Here is a 21914-nt window from a genome sequence, read left to right as displayed (position 1 = left end):
ATGGCACAGTGTCAGGATCGGATCTGTATCGGTCCCTACTCATAATTTTGGTATTGAGGATATGTTTTTCAATATTTTCCAAAGCATGTGTAACTGAGCAAGGAGATTTTTACAGTATGTCTGATAATATTTTTTCTTCTGGAAAAAAGTCTCATCTGTTTTATTTCGGCTAGATTAAATTATGTATTTATTTTATAAAAACATTTTAAGGTCAACATTATTAGCTCCTTTAAGCTATATTTTGTTTTTGATAGTCTACAGAAAAAACCACTGTTAAACAATAACTAGCCTAACTACCCTTAACTGCCTAGTTAACCTAATTAACTTAGTTAAGTCTTCAAATAAAACTTTAAACTATAAAGAAATGTCTTAAAATATCTAGTCAAATATTATTTACTGTCATCAAAGCAAAGATAAAACAAATCAGTTATTAGAAAGGAGTTATTAAAACTGTTATGCTTAGAAATGTGCTGAAAAAAAATCTTCTCTCCGTTAAACAGTAAATTGGGAAAAAAAATTAAAAAGGGGGCTAATAATTCTGACCTCAACTGTATATCAGCAACAAAACAATGAACAAAACTACATGTAAATGTAGGGAGTGATCCATCAGATTTTAAACCAACTGCTGCAATATTGGTCTATCCCCAGAATGATATAAATTGTTCCATTATAACAGTAGTTAAAATTTTCATTATTAAGTTAAAATGCAACATTTTTTATCTGCCCATTTCAGATCATTATTTCCATTAATCGTGTATTTAGATGCATGTTCTCACCTGATGCTTGACCCAGCAGTCTTTAAAGACGGGCCGCATCTTCTTGTGCACCACTGCGTCCTGCAGGTCCTCCAGTGAAGGGTGCTGACCGACCTCCTCCTCAAACGGCAGCTGATACTCACCTACAGGACCTGAGAGAGACATCCACAGCGTTAGCAATACAACACACAATACACTCAGTAAGCAGAACCAGCTTGACAATACTGAATGGTGTGAAAAATGACAAGAACACCGTTTAATAATGTTAAACTTAATCAAGAAGGCCATTAGGTGTCCATATGGTATACTTGGGGGGGAAAAAAATAAAATAAAATAAAAAACTCTAGTGGAGAGCTAAAATACCTTATGTATTTGTGTACGTGAACAAAAGGTGTGAAAAGTATAGGCACTTCATTATTTATGCATACTTTACTTGATTTATTTAATACTTAAATGTCAAGAAAAAAAATCTTATTGAAGCAACCATTTAAAAACTGGCATAGAAACAACGACATCATTATAAGGTTACATCATTACATCAATATATAGTTTATACGGACACTATTTTTAAATCTATATCTGTTTTTTGGGGTTTATCTATCTCCCCCTGCCCACTGCCATTATTGGGATTTTTCCCTTGCAATAAAATCTTTCAAAGATACAAGCTGATTGCACAGCTTTTTGATGTGCTCCTTGCCAAACAACTAATATTGCTTAGGTGGAAGAATCAGAAAACTCCAACCCCAATACAGTGGATCTGTGATGTCCTCTTCTTTCTAAAGTCGGAAAAAATAGACTTTCTAGAGCAGGGGTGGCCAACCCTGTTCCTGGAGAGCCACCTTCCAGCAGATTTCAGTTGCAACCATATTTAACGCACCTGCCTATAATTATCACTTTGTATTCAGGTCCTAATTATTTGGTTCAGGTGTGTTTGATATGGGTAGCAACTAAAATCCTCAGGAAGGTGGCTCTCCAGGAACAAGGTTGGCCACCCCTGTTCTAGAGGTTCATCTAACCAGTTTAAGAACATGCGGGACCAGTTTCCCTGCTAAAAAATCCAGCTTAAACCAGCCTAAGCTGGTTGACTGGTTTTAGCTGGTCGACCAGGCTGGTTTTAGAGGGGTTTTGGCCACTTCCAGGCTGGTTTCCAGCCATTTCCAGCCTGGTCTTAGCTGGTCAGGCTGGAAAATGACCAGCTAAATCCAGCAAAAACCAGCTTGACCAGCCTGGTTTAAGCTGGACATAGCTGGTTTTAGCTGGTCATCTCCCAGCCTAACCAGCTAAGACCAGGCTGGAAATGGCTGGAAACCAGCCTGGAAGTGGCCAAAACCCCTCTAAAACAAGCCTGGTTGACCAGCTAAAACCAGCCAACCAGCCTAGGCTGGTTTAAGCTGGATTTTTCAGCAGGGATATGAAAATATATACAAGATCATGTTTACTTGTCAAATAAAGACGACTCCTGGTTTAAGAAAATGTATTATTTTCATTTCCTAAGTTCAGAGTAGAGTGTATTGTGTGATACAGATTGTATAATTGTAGTTGTTGTTAAGACAAATTATTATTCATTGTATGTGCTTAAGTTACCATCTATACTTTTTTAAATATAATTGTTTTTCTTTTTTTTCTTTTCTAATTTGCCATAAAACTCATAAATAAAATTAAATAAATAAGTAAATAATTAAAATAAGTAAATAATTAAAATAAATAAATAAACAATAAATAATAATAATAAAATATTAATATTAATAAATAAATAAATAATAAAAAACTAAATAAATAGAAAAATAAAAAAATAAATAATAAATACAAAAAATAAATAAATCAATAAAAATCAAATAAACATGCATGCATTTGTACTCCAACAAACAGGGTAAACCTGAGCAATTAGCTGTGCATAAAGAAACTAAGTAAACTTTGGGCTTTGGGTGTTGCGCACACGCTGTGAAGAAAGCTGTGTGTTTGTGTGAACTGACCATCAGAAGCAGTGCAGCGAGACACCAGCTCCCACAGCACCAGTCCCAGAGCATACATGTCGATCCTCAGGAAAGAGTCCCTCTGGAAGTTAATGGCTCCTTCCAGCACCTCTGGAGCCATATAACGCCGCGTTCCCACCTGCAGAAAACACACAAACACAATGAGGCATCACTATTCATCTCATCACAACCTAGTCCAGTGTGGAGACAATTTAGCATTTTGTTTTACACACAAACACTTCCTCGTGTGAAAATGGTAAGTGCAGGTAATCAATCAAACAACCAATCAATAAATTCAATACATTTACAGATAAAGTTTGAGACATTTCTGCAGAGTGATTGATTTCTCTGGCAGCTAGCTCTGCAACTGTCACATGGTCGCCTCCACTGAAGCTAAAAGCTAAGCAGGGCTGCGCCCGGTCAGTACCTGGATGGGAGACCACATGGGAAAGCTAGGTTGCTGCCGGAAGTGGTGTTAGAGAGGCCAGCAAGGGGCGCCCAACCTGTGCTCTGCGTGCGTACTAACGCCCTAGTATATTGATGGGGACTCTATACTGTTCAGTGAGTGCCGTCTTTTAGATGAGATGTTAAACAGAGGTCCTGACTCTCTGTGGTCGTTAAAAATCCCAGGCACTATATTTGGACGGCATCCTGGGCAAATTTGCCCACTGACCTCTGTACGTCACAGCCTCCTAACCATCCCCATATCATAATTGTCTTCCTCTCTCCATCTCCTCTCCACCAATCAGCTGTTGTGTGGTGTGTGGTCTAGTGCAGTGGTTCTCAAACTTTTTTCACCAAGTACCCCCTCAGAAAAACATTGTCTCTCAAAGTACCACCATAATGACTGGTATTGAAATACAGTAGCGTAGTAGGTGTTATTACAGATTATTTCTTCTTATTATAAATAGTTATTATTGTTAGCCACTTTAAACATTATAAATAGTTTGAACATTAACACTGTACTGTGCTTACAGGTAAAAATAAATTAAACGTCAACATTTAAATTAAAATGTGCTTTTAAAAGTTCATTAAAGATGGCACTGTTCTTAAAAAGTAAGAAGAAAACTGCTGTAGTTAAATGTAAAGTATTATCATAAAGTAGCCTATTCATTAAATCCTGGAAATGTTCCTTGGACCAAATAAATATAGGCTATATGTCATCATATATGTATATATAACATTTTAATATATATGATGCATGCATACGACTTATTTATACAAGTATCTTTGAAATCTAAAATTTACCTTGTATTTTAAATATATGAATTGGCTTTACATATTTAAATTAGAAATTTGATCTTATTACTGCAGGTTAGAGTAGGCTATGTGTGTCAGAAAAGCAAGGGATTATACCTGTCAACATTGGGATATAAAAATACGGGATATGCCCTCAACACCCGTGCCAAAAATGGGAAGGAAATTTGCTTCAAATGATAGAATACATAACAAACATTAGAAATTTGAAAATAAAATAAAAGGTTTAGTCTATTAAAATCAATTTACTGATCACATTATTGTTATCATGCTCGTCAAAGGGTTAAAGGTGTGTTCATTTTTTTACTTTAATTATTCAGCGATTCCTCTGTGTACCACTAGTGGTACACGTACCAGTTTGAGAACCACTGGTCTAGTGCATTATGGCTGCTGTCGCGTCATCCAGGTGGATGCTGCACACTGGTGGTGGATGATTCCCACCCAAAAATGTGTAAAGCACTTTGAGTGTCCAGAAAAGCGCTATATAAAATGTAAGGAAATATTATTAATATTATTATTAAATCAAGCTTGAGACTGAAACAATGAGTTGGCAAGCAATCAGTTCGTGTTATTTAAAGCACTGGATATGTCACATGCTGATCAAAAACTTTGAAGTTTTTATTGAAGTTACAAATAATTTACAAATGTAATTTCTATTAAATATGATTTTCAAAGCATCTAATACTAATAAACATGGAAGGATATCCCAGACAATTTTTTAAATGCAATTGCAAGTATTCGCAATTGCATTTACAATGTAGATGAATAAATTCTGATAATTCAAAGGCGATTGCAAATAGACAAATTTGTTCCAAAAAATGAATTGGAAGTGGTAAATTTACATTTGTGGACGGGAAATTTACAAAGAAAATAAATAAAATTTGTACATACTAATAAATGTTTCTGCCTCCAATTGCAAAAACTTTGCCTTCATTTAGACTACAATTATTCCTTTTTTTTTACTGTTAAAATGTCATCAATGGGTTTATAAAATGTCAATTATTTTTAATGCTCTGTTGCATTTCTTTGATGAAGGCTTGAATTCCAACTGCAAAAGTGTTGCCTCCAAAAACAATATATTTTACGTCATTAAAAATGTCAATAAATGTACAAAATTCATCCTGTATCAGTAAAAATAAATAAAAAGTTATGGACAAGTGTTATTTTAGTATCTGTTGTGGTATTTATTAGTAGCTAATCAATGTCAATCAATCAAAAATATTAAATATATAATAATATAAAATAATATAAAAATATGAAAAAAAGATTTAAACCAAAAATAGGTCAATATTTACATTTATGAACGCCGACTCAAAGCAATCAAAATGTGTCATATATGCTGTTTTTTGTGTTAACAATTTATAGATATTTCAAGCAAATGAGATTTGATCTCAAATGTGCTCAGATGCTTTAAAACTGAAATGAAGAAAATCCCAGGCACTTTAATAAGAGCACTGTTTAAAGGTCCCGCGAAATGAAAAAAAGTTCAGATGTTAGTATCAGTATGTTAGGCTTAAGGACATTTATAAGAAGTATAAACATACAAAGCTTGCAGTTTGTCACTTCCATCTAAATGGTTCAACATTTTGTCACCTCATATCTAGGTTTCTAATCAAATCTTCAGACCAATCAGATGCTCTCTAGTATCTGACATGCCCCGCCCCCTTCAAGACTTTTCTCATTTGCTTTTCATTTGATGCGCTTGAGCTAGACCACTCTTACAGGCAGAGCGGTGATAAAACCAAAACTCCCAATTTAAAGCACTTCACAGCACTTTTAAGACAGATAAAACCCGATAATCTGCATGGTCAAATAAATATACAAGTAGTTGAAAGCTTGTTTTCATCGGTTTGTACCTGGCCGTGTGTATCTCCAGGTGGTTTCCCAGGCTCAAAGCGCACCGCCAACCCAAAGTCTGCAATCACTGCTGTTAAATCCATCTTTAGCAGCACGTTCTTACTCTTAAAATCCCTGCAAAACACAAAGCTCAAAATCACACACAGCTTACAGAGGCACCAAAGAAAATCTCTAATCTGCTCATCCCTACTTCTTTTAAATGTTCATCCAAAAACTGAAACATACAGTTCATTTACTCACCAAAGTTTTATTCAGTAGAACACTAAGGAAGATTTTTAGCTGAATCCGTGATTCTTGGTGATTCATATAATGTTCACCCATTTTTGAGAGTAAAATGAAACGCATACAAATACGTCCAAATCAATGAACTCATCTCTGAGTGTGTGTTCATGCATGCGTCAGCAAGTGACCAGAAACTTGCTCTCACTACACTTGTGCGCACGCCGGAAACTGTTAGCCAGGATGTACGTTGAAGCTTATATTATTGTAAATAATGTTCAATTTCCAACACAGACCAACTGGTTTATTTCATAAGACCTCTGTGCATCATCAGGAAGCACAGGGATTGATTTCCACTTGTTTATGAGTGCTTATTTTTAATCTCAATAAACAAGTGACCATTAACAATATATATTATACTAATCGCCAAGAACCATAAAATCTGCAAAAAATCTTGCATAAAGGAATAGCGTGTGAGATTTTTTTAAGCAATTTTAACTAGTCAGATGGGGTGTATTCTTTGCGTACATGCTAATGAAATGACAACCTCTATTTCTGGTTTGATTTTACATAAAAAGTAATATATGCCCTCTAGTGGTGAAAATTACACAGTCACACTGTCATCAATATACTCCTTTGTCGTGAATACATGCTCCCAAGTGGTGAAAATTACACTATCAAAATACACCTTTGTGTTTTGTGAACACACCCTCTAGTGGTGAAAATTACACTAGCTGCGTCTCAAATGGCACACTATACACTATGCACCCATGCACTATGTACTTGCGCACTTACACACTCAGCAGCATAGTATGTGACTGTAGTGTCATCCCAAATGGAGCACTGATGTTTTTTACCAAGCGGAAATTCAAACTGTTTCCCTGATGATGTTTGACGGTTGCCAAATCAGTGAAATAAACGACCAAACTATCAAATAATACCTGCCGTGAGTATAAACGCATTTACTATCGGGAGGCGCTATTATCACTCTCATGGCAGAATTTTGCTTTCACCATCCAAAGTCAATAAAATTATTCAACATGTGCGCCTGATAGCTCCGCCCCTTCTGCAAAGTGAGCAAAGCTGTGGTCATTGAGTGAGTGAAGTGTCCACCATTACACACTTCATTTTACCTGTTGAATGAGTGCATCATCCAGGTAATTAAAGTGCACTTATTAATTTTAGAGTTTTCATTGTGAACACACTACTTACACTATTAATACTACAAATTGGCGTAGAATAGTGCATAAGTATGCGATTTGGGACGCAGCTACTGTCATCAAAATACACCTTTGTGTTTTGTGAACACACCTTATAGTGGTGAAAATTACACACTTAAAGGCACTTCACTGAAGAAAAAAAGTCTAAGTCTAAGGTCTAAGTGCCCGTGCTCACGGAGACATTTTTTGCTTGCGCTTTCTGCTGACGGTTAACGCCTTGTGACTAAATAAGGGGCGTCAATGTGATCGTGCACACCAACGTGCTTAAATGGCAGGTGCAAAAGCATCATTTAAAAAAAAAAAAAAAAAAAAAAAAAAAACACCTCATGCTTGTTTTTTTTTTGTTTTGACGCACCACGTAAAAAACTTCTCCACCAATCAGATCGGCACTTTTGTTCACGTGCACGGAGCTGCGGAAGTTACAGTAAACAGCACTTGGAGGCGCTCAAGCACAAAACTGTCAATGCGAGTGCACATTGAAGAAGATGCCCAGAGGCGATATGAACGTGGAGCTGCTCATTGCTCGTGACCAATAATAATTTCTTTATCGCTAGAGCTGGAGCTGCTGCTTGAACCATCTATTCTTGTTCCGAGTCACCAGTAACTTTAACAACAAGCATAGATATGAACAACGAGCAAGTGAACTTCCACCCCTCCTCTTCTTCTGTGTCAAGCCTGATTTATACTTCTGCGTCAGGTGACCGGCGTAACCCACGGCGCATGCAACGCGCATGGCTGTGCATCTATACTTCTGCGCGCTGTCTCTGTCGGTCTGCATTAACACTTCCAAAACGCTAGTGGGCAGTGAGGTGTAAATGTTCCTCTGTGTCGAGTTTCTTCGCTGCTTTATTGCTTTTCCTGAACACTTCCGGGATGTACAAGTGGCTCAAACTCGCTCATTTTGAGGCAGGAACGTGCAGCAACTTTAACTATAAGGTAAACATAAAACAAAACTTTCCATCCGGAGCTCCTTCACGGGACTCCACACTTGTAAACAATCACTCGCGCCATTCGCGCGGCTCTCGGTCCCGCCCAGACTCGTCAGCGCTACCAAGCCGACCAATCACAGAGCTTACGCTACGCGTCGTTGCGACGTGTAGTTACAATTTTTGAGAGGTGCACGTCAGTGACGGCGACGGCCACGGCGAAGGGCTATGCATCAGCGCCGTAGCATACGCCGGCGTTTGACGCAGAAGTATAAATCAGCCTTCGTAAGCGGGTGTCAGAAGCTTAAAGTTGTGTAGCGCCATCTAATATCAAGGAGTGATATTGCACCCTCTTCTGCTTGACGTCAGTGAAAATCGCTAGGGTTTGAATACGGAAAAAACGTCCCGTAAAGCGCTGACGATAAACGCAAACGAAAAGCGTCCCGGTGTGTAGGAGCCTTCAGGGTGAGTAAATGAACTGTAAATTACTTTCTTTGGACGACCTACCAGTTTAACAGCACACACCACATGCTAAAAGGTTAAGGTTCCTTTCCCCCCTGCATTGATCTTGGCTTGATGTATACCTGTGTGCAATGGCTGGTTTGGGTCCCTCAGCACGATAAGGAAGGTCTTCATGAAGATACGCCAGACCTCGGGACATGCTTGCCGAAATATGGCACAGCTGCGGCCAGCTCACCACGTTCCCCTTCAGGTAATCTGTCAGCGAACCCTGCAATGCAAACCAATTGTCTTACACAAGACTAAACATTTCTAGTTATTTATTTATTTTTAGGCTTTTTTTTTTTTTTAGGTTTTCTTATTTTATTTGATTACCTAAAATAAATAAATATGATTTAATCGAAACAAATGAAAGTTTCAAAGCATCTGGGTTTAAAATGCAGCCATTACGAGTTTTCATTTAGTCATTTAAGACATCTTGAATGGTGCAATTAAACAAACACAGCATGTTGCAGGAAAACCACTGACCCTTTCGTGGAACTCTGTGACCAGCCACAGCTCCATCTGAAGGTTGGTGCCTCGTTTCTCTGCTGAGATGTAATGCAGAATATTCTCGTGTTTAAAACCCTCTGTGAGGTAAATGTCTCTTTCGTTCTGCCATGACTGCTTGTCCTGTTAAACACAATTTTAGAAAATCAAATACTACACACAAATGACATCAATCCTCTTTGAATGGAAGAATACTGACCTGTATGGGGAATATTTTGACAGCCACATATTCGCTCAGTAGTTGGGCCTTCCACACACAGCCAAAGCGACCACGAGCTTTCAGTTCCAGCAGCTGCAGAGGCTTCAGTCCAACCAGAGGAGACGGTGGAGGAAGACCAGCATCCTGATGGAGAAAACACAATAAACACTCACTTAAAACAGGGATGAGGGTCACACTTTACAATACAGTCTTAATATTAGTTAATGCACTTACTAGCAATACATTCTTGTTAATCTGAAAAACAATGCTGAAGTCAGATATTCTGCTTTGAAAATATGGATGCCTCTAGTGAACCTCTGACTCTCTGAACACTTCTGATGTATTTTCAGGATATGTGTGACTTTACTCAATCACAGCATAACTTTATTTCTGTGTTACGATTTTATGGTTATTTATTTTCAGATTTTTATTTATTTATCTTTTTTTTTTTGCTGACTTTTGCAGCTATACTTGTTTACTGATATCATTGTCTTTGTCCTTTTTTGTTTATGTTTGTATGTTCATTAAAACCAATAAACAAAGAATTAAAAAAAAGAAAAGAAGAAAAAAATGTGTGTCTTTGTTTTGGGTTTTTTGACCCACCCACTGCCAGTTTAGCCAATTATATTTCAGCACCCAGGTTGCTTTGGTGGAAAGTGGCGCATTTCATTCATTTAGTCCTGAAGACTCTCAAAGCATGAATCCACGACTGAAAATACGACCTCTTGTGGACCGTAACAGCCCCGAAATGAGACACAGATTCAGAGTTCCACTTCAGGTGGTTATTAAATAGAAAATAATATATATATTATAAACGTAAACAGTACGTGTGCAGGTTACACTGTAACCCCGTGTCCTAACAATACAGAAGACAGAAGTTTAAATACAACCATTCAGAAGCACAGAATAGTGCACTCACTGCGCTCCACTGGTAAGCTTTATAATCTAAATAATACATATTAAACCTCTTTATCATTAATAAATGTAATGCTGAATCACTGATATGTGTTGGTTTGCACCGAGTACTAAAGTTCAATTTCAAATGGTTTATTTTATTTTCAAGATCTGAGGTGAACTATCTGCTGCTGCTTTCAGTATATGGCAATAAATGTCACGTAAAATGGGACGCAAGCTCACATTATTAGCATTCAACACTGAATAAAGCACATGAGGTGTACCTAAAGGGGATCATTGTCAAAGTTCTGTTGTTCAGCTGCAAGAAATAGAAGCCGTTTCTAATATCAATTTCAGGTGTTGGTTAAGACAAAAAACTCATTTTAATAAGGATCATATTCCTTTTATATAGAACACAATTTAAATCAGCCTTAATTCAGCCTTTGCACTCATTAATCAGACTGGCAACCTGCGCTTACCTGTGTTTTAAACAAGGAGTTCAAAACACACGCTGGTTTGTGCAGTCTTCAGTGACACGATTTTTCAGAAATCAATATAATATGCCAATTTGGTGCTTAATATAATTCTGTGATCAAGAGGATTTAAAACTAACTTAAAAATTAAATTGTTTGCAATGTTATAAATGACCAGACATTCTTAATTTAACGCACATTTGTTAGAGTGTCCTTGTTACACATATACTTACTTTATTAACTACAATAAATAGTGGATAATTACATTATCCCTAAACCTAACATGCATTCTAACCCTAAACATACAGTGAGTCATATAATTATTTACTCAGTAGTTAAATGAATAGTTACACTGTAAAAGGAAAACCTTAAAATAAAGTGTCATTATACAATGAAGTACTTTTTTGTTTGTTTGCTTTTTTCAACCTTACAGTATTTTTGTCCCTGGACCACAAAACCAGCCTTATGTTGACCTTACTCTAAAATTCGGAAGTGCGCCTGTTTTCGGGATTGTCTTAGAACTTCCGATTCAGTCGCCTATGGGAGAAATGACTAGGAATTATAAACGGCAAAAAACGGTCAAACTACTTGCTCTACAAACAAATGTCTGCATGACTATACAGACCAAGTAGATTAATTTTTAAAAATAAGTTTCTAATGTCTAAAAATGAATGGAAGTGAATGAGACCAGAAGTCTTGAGCCAAAAAGACTTAAATGGCTGCGCCCGCTCGTCGGCGAAGAATAAGGTGAATATTTTTAGCAATAAATAAATGAAAAGTTCAGATGCAAAAGCCGCTAAACGCCACTTCCGCCAAAAATGAGCTAATGACATTGAGTGAATGCTTTAGGCACGTAGTATGTTAAACAAATAGTGTTGCTTTTAATCATCCAAATCCCAGCGTCCGCCCACTCAGAAATAACAGTTTGTTGGCAAAAGCCTCTAAACGCCCCCTGCCTTTGACAGCAAAAGCCGATATACCCAGAGAACCAATCAGAAGCGCAAATCCAATAAATGTTTTCAATGTAGCAGCGTGATTATACACTGGATTTTATGAGGAGGCGTATTCAACTTTCGATTTCAATTTAAAAAGACAGATTTTAATGAACTGGATAAACTTGTACGACCGCCAGTGAATGGCAAATGAAAACGTCTCTTCCCTAAAAACTCAGTGCATTATAAGAAAAAGAAAACAAAATGTTCAGTCAGAAGTGTAGCATGCACTCATAACGTTTTTTTGCACAGTGACACTGCTTTGAATGAGTCTGATTTACTATACATTAAACAGCAACACCGTTTAACAAAAGACAGAGTTAAGATGCCGTTCATTTTATCCAAAGTGGATGCTATGAGGATAAACAAGAGACCAAGACCTTAAGTATGGTGAGAATAAATGAATGACAGCTTCTAAAAATGAGAGGCATCTATTTTTTGCCCAGTTGATCTTGTGTTTTATTTGCTAATTTAAGCTATTTTTTTAAAAGATAAATATAATGTATAAAACTCTACATTAGTTGTATTACTTCATAAACCCTATACGCCTGATAAGCTTTTTATATTAATAGACAATGCACAGATATTGATCTTTCATAAGGTTTTACACTACATTATTTGAATCCAATAAGCTTAGCTTACAATGTTTGCAATATTTACATTGCTCTACTTACATTAAATCCAAATCCCAAGTATCAGAAATGACAACAGATTGTTCAGATTTAATTAATGTCAGTTTTAATGTTAGTGATTAATGCACTTGACAGATTTCATTCATTCATTTTCCTTCTGCTCCTTTCCTGGTTCAATCACAGAGGAATGAACCGCCACTTACTTGACAGATCATGTATTTTTAACTTCAGGTAGTTTGTGTAATGTGCTTTATGCTTGCTAAAATAATTTCTAATTGCATCTTTAGTGATTTTCAATTAATTACACTGTCTTGTTCCAATATGTGGATTTAGATGGTTTTGCACAAAAAGCAGAAGTGGATTTAGCTGGTTTTGTCAAAAAATTATTATTTTTTAAATTAAAAAAAAGGTATTTTATTTACCAGCTAATAACCTACATTACCACTAAAATAAAACTTCTGAAGCTAATCAGAGGAGCTAGATAGAAAATGCTCAGTTTTTCATCTGAACTATATATTAGAGATGCGCGGATGGCGGTTACAGCCACGGAATCCGCGGATAAACCGCGGATCAGGCGGATGACGTGACGAAAAATAATATTTTAATTAAATTCGGGCGGGTGGCGGGCGGTTGTACTGTTTTTATACACATAGCTGGCGCACCAACGAAAAAGCCTAGGACTGACTTCACAGAATGAGAGGAGGAATCGGATACACTAATTCTGGAGGAAGTACAGAAGTCTTCATCTACATAATTAAGTATAGACGGATCAGCAGAGGAAAATCTACTTTCCTTTTTTCCACGTCTACAGCACCTTGCCAAGAGAATTCTACGCATTCCAGCAACAAGTGCTGCGAGCGAGCGCTCCTTCAGTGCAGCAGGGCGCATTAGAGGCCAGGCGCTCTCGTCTGAATGTTGAAATGATGTGTCAAAATGCGTTTTCTATTAGGCTACTATAATAAAAAAAATTTACAGTACAGTGTGTTTCATTTAGGCTTTTTATTTATTTATTTTTGTCCCTGTGCACCGATTGGAGACGGAGTTCACTGCTGATATTCTGAGAGCTTTATAGGGTGCTTCTCATTTCTTATTTGTGTATCCTCGTTTCCTTTCCTTGCTTTCTTTCCTCGTCTTTCCACCCCTATAGGATGCGAGGGAAGGACGCAAAAAAAAAAAACTCAAGGACCGAGGAATCGAATCAAGTGAAAAGACACGTCCTCGTATTGTTTAGCGTCACTTCAAAGCGTCAATTAATGCTGGATTTGACTTGCACGTTTGGATTAACTGCATGTCATTAAAGTCATTCTCTATTTTCTAATAATCAATACAGAAACATTCATTTAATAATAAAAAGGAATAAGCCATTCAAATAAAGAGCTCAGTCAGCAGATGGCGGGCGGGTGCGGTTTTAAAAATTGGTCAAAAATGTTAGTGCGGATGGATGGCGGACGGATGATGAGTTTTATGATGCGGTTGCGGATGAAATAATAGCCCATCCGCGCATCTCTACTATATATATATATATATATATATATATATATATATATAAACACATTGCTTGGGTCGAATTACCTATTATCTTCTCAAAAACACAAACATTTCAGACCTGTCCGATGTCGACGTGTCTGTATGGTGGTTTTCGCTGGTGGTACGTCCAGCAAGCGAGCACCAGGGCCAAAGAGAGAATGGCCAGAGGAAGAAGAGAATAAACCAGGATGCCAAAAAGAGACGGACCCGGCTGTGGAGGCTGGATCTTCACTGCAAGAAAACACACACGATGCATTAAATCAGTTCAGTGCCTAAAACAGCTCAACAGACTAGGAATAGAACCAGCAGTAAAATGCATGGCATTAAAAACAGATTAAAAATTCACTTGCACATTAAAAATGACGCAGCTATGGCAGTACAGACTTTTTGAGTGGATGTAGTTAATGAGACAGTTATCATGGCTTTGTTTACCAACAAGTTAAATTAAATTAGCATTGTTAAGGCTGATTTATACTTCTGGATCAAGTGATCATCGTGACCCAAGAGGCATGCCTTGAGCATAGTCGTGCATTTAAACTTCTGCGCTGTTTGTGTTGCTCTGCAATAACACCTCTGAAACATCAGCTGGCAGTCGGTTTTTATAGATCCTTTATGGGTGTTTTGTTTTTAGCTGAAACTTGCTTATTTAGAGGTAGGTGCTGGCGAATGTGCAACAACTTTAATCATAAGGTAAACCCAAAACAAACATTTTTATCTAGAGCTCCTTCACCCTAAAGATCTGCAAGGGACTGAATTTTTAGTCCCGCTCCAGCCAGTTTTTTCTCCGTACACGACCACTCCCGCTGTATATTCAGCCTTTGTTCACCCGCTGCCCAACCTGCCCCATTTTGTAGCCAACTGTTCCAGCTTAATCTAATTTCTCACGTTTATATTGGGTACTACCAAAAGAGAGATAACAGCTAAAACTCTAGGTTGTGCAAGAATTGTAGGGTAAATGTCAGTTTTGTTAGCCCCTTTGTGATGAGACATGAGTGCTGCGTGACGTGCGGTGAGGTTCTTCTCTTTCAAAGTCAGATATACAAACATATGCACTCAATATTCTCTCGCTCACTCGATTGTTTAGACCACCGGCTCGCGTTCAAATTACTGAGTTACCGACTGTTACCACGTTTTACTCAGACATGTATTCCTGTGCCACAAGAAATCTGGTTGGGTCCCACGGCTCCCTCGGTACAGCTGCGAGAATGCAGACATCTAATTCATGGAACTCGACACTCGTAACACTGGCTCCATCGGGCTCGCAGTTATCAGTACCGCCCACACTCATCAGCGCTACCAAGCAAACTAATCACGGAGCTTATGCTATGCATCGTTGCCCATTTGCTATTAATATAAGAGTCTAGTACTGATATAATGGCAGACAGTGGAATTTCTAAAAAAGTATAAAATCAGCTTTTATTGATGTATTGTTTTATGTCAAGGCAAGCTGCGCCTAAACTACAGTAAAATGATGTGCATTTGCAATATTCAGCCAGTTTTCTAAGAGCTAATGTGACTGTGCACATCTAAAAGCCTCAGATTTAAAGCCCAGTTTCATGTTAGCCTGAGGAAGCTAAAGAGCGGAGAGTTAACATATGGAGGCTGCTTTACCTGCAGGGGCGATGGCTTCCGGCAGGTGTGTGAACTTCTCGTTGCAATAGTTCCCTTCACAGCAGCAGAAGAACACCTGCGGACTCTCCTCTGTGGCCACACACTCCTGTCTGCTCACACACAAAATGAAGGATCTCATTTTACACACATAGCACTAACTAGACCACAGAATGAAAAACTCAGCAGCACAGCACATGTCCTTTAATCATTTTTTGAATGTTTTGCTCATTTTTTTGTGCATTTACACAAAAAAAGAATTACAAAAAAAATACAAACTACAACATCAACTAAATTTTCTGTTAATTAAAATTGTATTTAATACCCCCTAAACATATTTATTCTGGTGTACTAGTATTTGGATTGTGATCTTAATTTGTTTTGGTAGATACGTTCCAGTTTCAGCTTTGTTAGTGACTAATGTATATGCTAATGGGTTACTCTAATGCACAGCTGTCAAACTCAGTTTCAGCAGGGCCGCAGCTCTGCACAGTTTAGTTTCAACCCTGATTAAACACACCTGATGAAACTAATTGAGTCCTTCAGGCTTGTTTTAAACTGACAGGTGATGCTGCAGGCACACTAACGTTTGAGCATGCGCAATTCTGTCTTACGGCTCTGCGAAAAGGGGCGGGATTAAACGAGATGATTCGACATAAAAAAACGAGCGATTGCTCTATGTTTTACATTTCTGTCCAGAGAGGTTATAATTTGATCTTCGATTGGTCTTACACAATCACATGATGCATTTTCACAGGTCAGAGTTCACCAAGCTTGACCTTTCCATTGCTTCGAACTGTGAAACTTGTAGCATGAGCTTGCGTTTCCAATGTTTTGCATTCGCATGGATATGAAAGTCTATGGCAGGGTTCACCAATCTCGGTCCTGGAGGGCCGGTGTCCCTGCAGGGTTTACCTCCAACTTGCCTCAACACGCCTGCCTGAGTGTTTCAAGTATACCTAGTTAAACCTTGATTAGCTTGTTCAGGTGTGTTTGATTAGGGTTAGAGCGAAAATCTGCAGGACACTAGCCCTCCAGGAACAAGTTTGGTGACCACTGGTCTATGGGGAAAAAAGCGCAGTGTGACCAGGCCTTAAATGTGTTGGAGCAGGGTTAAATCTAAACTGTGAAGAGCTGTGGCCCTTCAGGATCTGAATTCGACACCCCAAAGTTAATTATAATTAAAGTATATTAAAATTATTAATTTAAAAAAAATTAAATAAATAAATAAAGAGAGATCTGTGAGGTGTGTGCTCATTTATACTGAGCACTGTATGTGTATAATATGACCTTATATGCATGTTTTATTATCTTTTTTTATCTTTCTTTTTATCTACCTATTCATGGGATAGTAATTTAAAAGTTCTTGAGACAGAGAGAGAACGGTCACATAATCACATGATCTACAGTTAGTTGCTGCTATAAAGGTAGAAATGCATTGCTTATAAATTGTACTAATAAATCTAAATGGTCATTTTATTTGCAAGGAAGCCACAACATAAAAAAAATGAAATCTAAATATAAAGTTTTGTCCCAACTTTCATAGTGAAAATAAGACGCTCAACATTCATTTTACAATTAATGAATGTAATTTGGATATCTGAAGGTCCTGGGACTAAAAAAAGCTAGTCTCAAAATAAAAATTAACAAAAGTCGGACTATAATCTGCATCTCATAGTGAAGGCTGCTTTCAAAGAACTGCTTCACGAAGCTCAGAAACCTTTACAAAGCTTTTGTTTCAAATCAGCAGCTTGAAGCACGTATCAGATGAAGATCACATGATTCAAGTAAACAGATCAACTTCCAGCAGAAAACCACTTAATTTTCAGATCTGTAATGACGCAAACGGATGAAAGAATTGAAAAACTCAATGATTCTCTGCTGGGAGGGGATCTGTGCACCATATAATCTACATCAATCAAACAGGTTTACTAGTTTTTAACCAGGGGTTCATTCTTCATCCTTCGCTTAAATGATCTGAGATGGTTTGGCAGATCTTGGATCTGTTAATCTTGATAACTGATCTCTGGCTAATTTGGTTCTTCAAACAAGTTCACAAATGACCCAATCTAATCCTGTTTATATTAAACAAGCTGCTGCTCTCGAGCAGGTTTGAGCTACCAGAACTGTTGCTATGACAACAACTCTCGGATGAGGTTTGAAGAACCTAAAGATCCTGGATCATGTCAAATTGTCATTAACTAAATCCAGCTAACCAAGTAATCTATGTACGAAGAACGACCCCCAGATAGTAAACAGTCTTTTGTTGTCCTGTTTAGCAGAACCCACAATGGAATAAAGTCTTGAAAATTGATGTAAATAACATATTATGCAGACACAATGTTTAATTAAAGCTGCAAGCAGCAATGAAAGTGACCTCGCACCCGGGCTTACAACCGCCCAGTGGCCTCAGGATGACAGAGAACAGAGACAATATTAATTTAAGCTGATATACATCAAAAAACCTGAGAAAAATCACTGATTTATGCCAAACTTCCTCCTGTCAGCAGATGGCACTATGACTGTGACTGAATATTGGCATGTAGATGTCTTTAGGAGAGGAATCTGATCCAACATGAATTTTCAGAAAGATCATACATTAGCTGCGTCCCAAATGGCACACTATACACTATGCACTCATGCACTATGTACTTATGCACTTACACACTCAACAGGGTAGTATATGTATGTAGTGGCGTCCCAAATGGCACACTAATGTTTTTTTACTAAGCGGAAATTCAAACCGTTTCCCTGATGACGTTTGACGGTTGCCAAATCATTGAAGTAAACGGCCGAATTATCAAATAATACCTGCCGTGAGTATTGCCGCAATCACTATCGGGAGGCGCTATAATCACTTTCGTAAAAGAATTTTGCTTTCACCATCCAAATTAAATAAAGTTATTCAACATATGCGTCCGATAGCTCCGCCCCTTCCGCTACGTAAGCAAACCTGCGGTCGTTGAGTGTGTGAAGTGTCCATCATTACACACTTAATTTTAGCGGCTGAATGAGTGCATCATCCGGGTAATTAAAGTGCACTTATTATTTTTAGAGTTTTCAGTGTGAACGCACTACTTACACTATTTATACTACAAAATGGCGTAGAATAGTGCATAAGTATGCTATTTGGGATGCAGCTATAGAGTGGCTGAGCTATAAGCCAAACTTATTTCTGTCAGTAGGTGGCGCTATGACTGTTTTATTATACACAGTTCTTTCATTAAACAATGTAAAAAATGCAGGGTTCCACACAATTCATTCATGTTGTCCCAACACAAATCGATTAAGTTAACTTAACACTTTTAAATTTATGTGGATTAACCATAAAAAATAAGGTCGTCCCAATGAAATCTTGAGAACTGTGTTGTTTCAGCTCATTTTAATTTAGTTTGATCTGCATTTTTGAAGCGACACCTTTGTCTAATCAAACTAAACATCTAAACGAGATTCATTCTCTGCTTTTTAATCAGAATGGTTAAATTATACAGTGAAAAGGTTAATGATATTTAATAACTTGACTTTATTTCTTTATAATAGGTATTAACAAGAATAGGCTAAACCAGGGGTTTTCAACTGGTCTGTTGATGAGACCCACATTTTTACATGGTCATCAAGTCGCGACCCAAATGTTTAGGAACTATAATACAATTTTAGGAATTATAATTAGTTGTATTTATTTGTTAACATACACAAGTAGTGACAGATAAATCATAAGACATTCACAGAGACTTACAAATAAACAATATTTTATTGCTGCCATTTAACAAAAAAAAAAGATCAAATTATAGAAATATTACAAAGTAAAAACGTAAACAGTGGCTAGGGTAAGGAAATGTTCAGTTACCATGAACTAAACTGAACTGCGAATAAAACATGTCTGGTTTCTAAATGTCGTTTTCATTTAGAAGGTTTCATGCTCTCTTATGAGAGCACCTCACTACACGCTTCGACATATTTGTTGCTATAATTAAATTAAATTTCACAAGTCAAATGGTAGGGTTGTCGTGCACATTTTGCTTATACCGGAATTTTATTTTGAAATAAGTAAAACAATTTTTACTTTTGTTGTTGTTGTTTTTTTTGACCACACACTCCGCGACCCACTGAAAATGTTCCTGCGACCCACTTTTGGGTTGCGACCCACCAGTTGAGAAACACTGGGCTAAACTGTTTGCAGCTTTTTCTAATGTATACATTTATTATCCTTTGTAAATAATAATAATTAAAAAAACATATTACTGACAGTTTCAACTGTTTATTTATAATGAAACAGCTACTGATGAACATATTTAGTAATTTGGGAGAAAAAAATTGAGGGGGTGGGGGGTGTTGAGTATCCTTTATTTTCACATCCCAATGTTGACAGGTATGTGAACCCTTCAGAACAACAAATCATTTTGCAAAGCGATTGATTCTATTGTTTCTAAGCTTTGAAAAACTTACGTGTTGTTTTCACATTTCTTTTTAACAATGAAACCCAAAGAAAACGTCATAACTGCTTCCAAAAAAAAATTTTTTTTTTAAATGGATAATAGAAAATATTTAAGGACCGGTGTAATGATGCTCAAAATGTAGTTTTGGCTCTCAGAATTAAATTACATTAAGATATTTTAAAATATTCAATAAGCTGTAAAAACGACTTCAAGTGTTGAACAATATTTCATGCCAGAATTAACTTCTGACTGTTAAGTGCAATGCAGCCTGTGTGTTAGACAAACATGTTAAGTTAAAGAAATCGTTCACCCAAAAAATTAAAAACGTGTCATCATTCAGTCATCACACAATGGAAGATATTTTGAAGACTGTTGGAAACCAGTAACCACTGACAGCATTCTACAAAATATCTTCTATTGTGTTCAATGGAAAAGAAAAAATCCTCAAACTGGAATCATGGGTGAGTAAATGATGACAATTTTCATTTGAGTGAACTATCCCCTTTTAATTACTCTGGACTCCTCTTAAAACAAAGTTTGCAATGCTCCACATTTACTTAAGCAGCTCCTGCAAATCATTGAAAAAAGCAGCAGAATCAAGCAGCAGCAGCGTTCAATAAAGTGGTGTTTGGATGTTACCTGTCATAGCAGTTGAAGTCGTCGAGCCAGCAGCCCTTCTTGACCAGGCGGATGGTGCCGGTGGAGTTCAGCCATGACGCGTAACAGTGAAGCCTCTTATCTTTCTCCCCCTCGCACCTCTCGAGCCCGCTCTGATTGGTTTTCTCCGTCCGCCAGTTATCGTTATAATAGACACACTCTCTAGTCGCCACTTCCGCATGACTGACTCCTGAAAGAGGAAGACAGAGATAAAATAAAATATGCATTTCAATATTTAATACAAAAGCAATTGTGCAAAAGTATGTCTATTGTGCTAATTGTCAACTGCTGCAGGAAAGGATAATGACAGTTTCTGTCATCCTGAAGTCAGTGGTTTTTGGTTATTTGCTTGAATTAAGGTCTGGGATGTGTTTTATTTCATATTAAATAGACCAGAATCGCGACAAAAAATGCAGCTCTCAGACACAAATGTGCAAGTATTTGACCATTAAAATCACATTAAGATGGCGTTAGATGTGTGTGCTCCGCTCGTCTTGAGTCTGAGGCCAAGCGCAGCGCGCACAAACACACACACACACACACACACACACCAACATGCGCTTTTTTTGCACTTTTAAAAATATGACTGATTCGAACGTACATCAATAAATGATGCAGATCCAGTGCTGCAAAAGTTACATTACAGTACATGCTTTTAGTCATTTTCACGTGGAACTGAGCTTTGCAAAGCAAATGTGTGCAACTGGAAAAGGGGCGGTATGTGATGGAATAATCGTTCATCTTGATTAATGGTTTTTCAAAAATCGTTAGAAGCCAAAATCAAAATCAGATTTTAGATTAATTGCACAGCCCTAATACACACACACACACACACACACACACACACACACACACACACACACACACACACACACACACACACACACACACACACACACACACACACACACACACACACACACACACACATATATATATATATATATATACGCATATATATAGACATATATACACACACAGTTATGATTTTTAATATTATTATTATTAGTAGTAGTAGTAGTACATTTTATGCAAATTTACTCTCCTAAAGAAATGATCCCAATCAGTGTAAAATTATGAATTCTTTTCAAATACTTGTGAAATTATATTAACAATATTATGGCAATATAGATCACGGAAAAAAGTATGTACTTTATGTGTCCTGAGCTTCTGATATACAACTCTTCATAACACATCCCACGAGAAGCCAGCCTTAAAGTAATAAGGGACTGTTTACATATTGCGTCTATTGTATGATCAAGTTTGTTATTTCAAATGAAG

At 37.3% G+C, this 21914-nt stretch overlaps 1 protein-coding gene across 1 annotated transcript in view; it reads right to left on the bottom strand.

Moving 5' to 3' along the window:
* The window catches only part of acvr2bb (activin A receptor type 2Bb), a 40667-nt gene that overhangs the window by 5361 nt on the left and 13392 nt on the right, over positions 1-21914 (bottom strand). Inside the window, exons 2-10 of the mRNA XM_087241486.1 lie at positions 20616-20823; positions 15544-15653; positions 14012-14163; positions 9415-9558; positions 9195-9338; positions 8792-8937; positions 5842-5956; positions 2729-2867; positions 777-907 (exon numbers count right to left, since the gene is read on the bottom strand). Coding sequence (XP_087097612.1) covers positions 777-907; positions 2729-2867; positions 5842-5956; positions 8792-8937; positions 9195-9338; positions 9415-9558; positions 14012-14163; positions 15544-15653; positions 20616-20823 — 1289 coding nt within the window. The remainder of the gene's footprint in view (positions 1-776; positions 908-2728; positions 2868-5841; positions 5957-8791; positions 8938-9194; positions 9339-9414; positions 9559-14011; positions 14164-15543; positions 15654-20615; positions 20824-21914) is intronic.

The sequence above is a fragment of the Danio rerio genome, chromosome 2, assembly GCF_052040795.2.
Source record: "Danio rerio strain M-AB ecotype USA chromosome 2, GRCz13ab, whole genome shotgun sequence".
Classification (NCBI taxonomy): Eukaryota; Metazoa; Chordata; class Actinopteri; order Cypriniformes; family Danionidae; genus Danio; species Danio rerio.
Note: the sequence above shows the minus strand (reverse complement) of the source record. Positions and strands in the feature narration are given on the sequence as shown.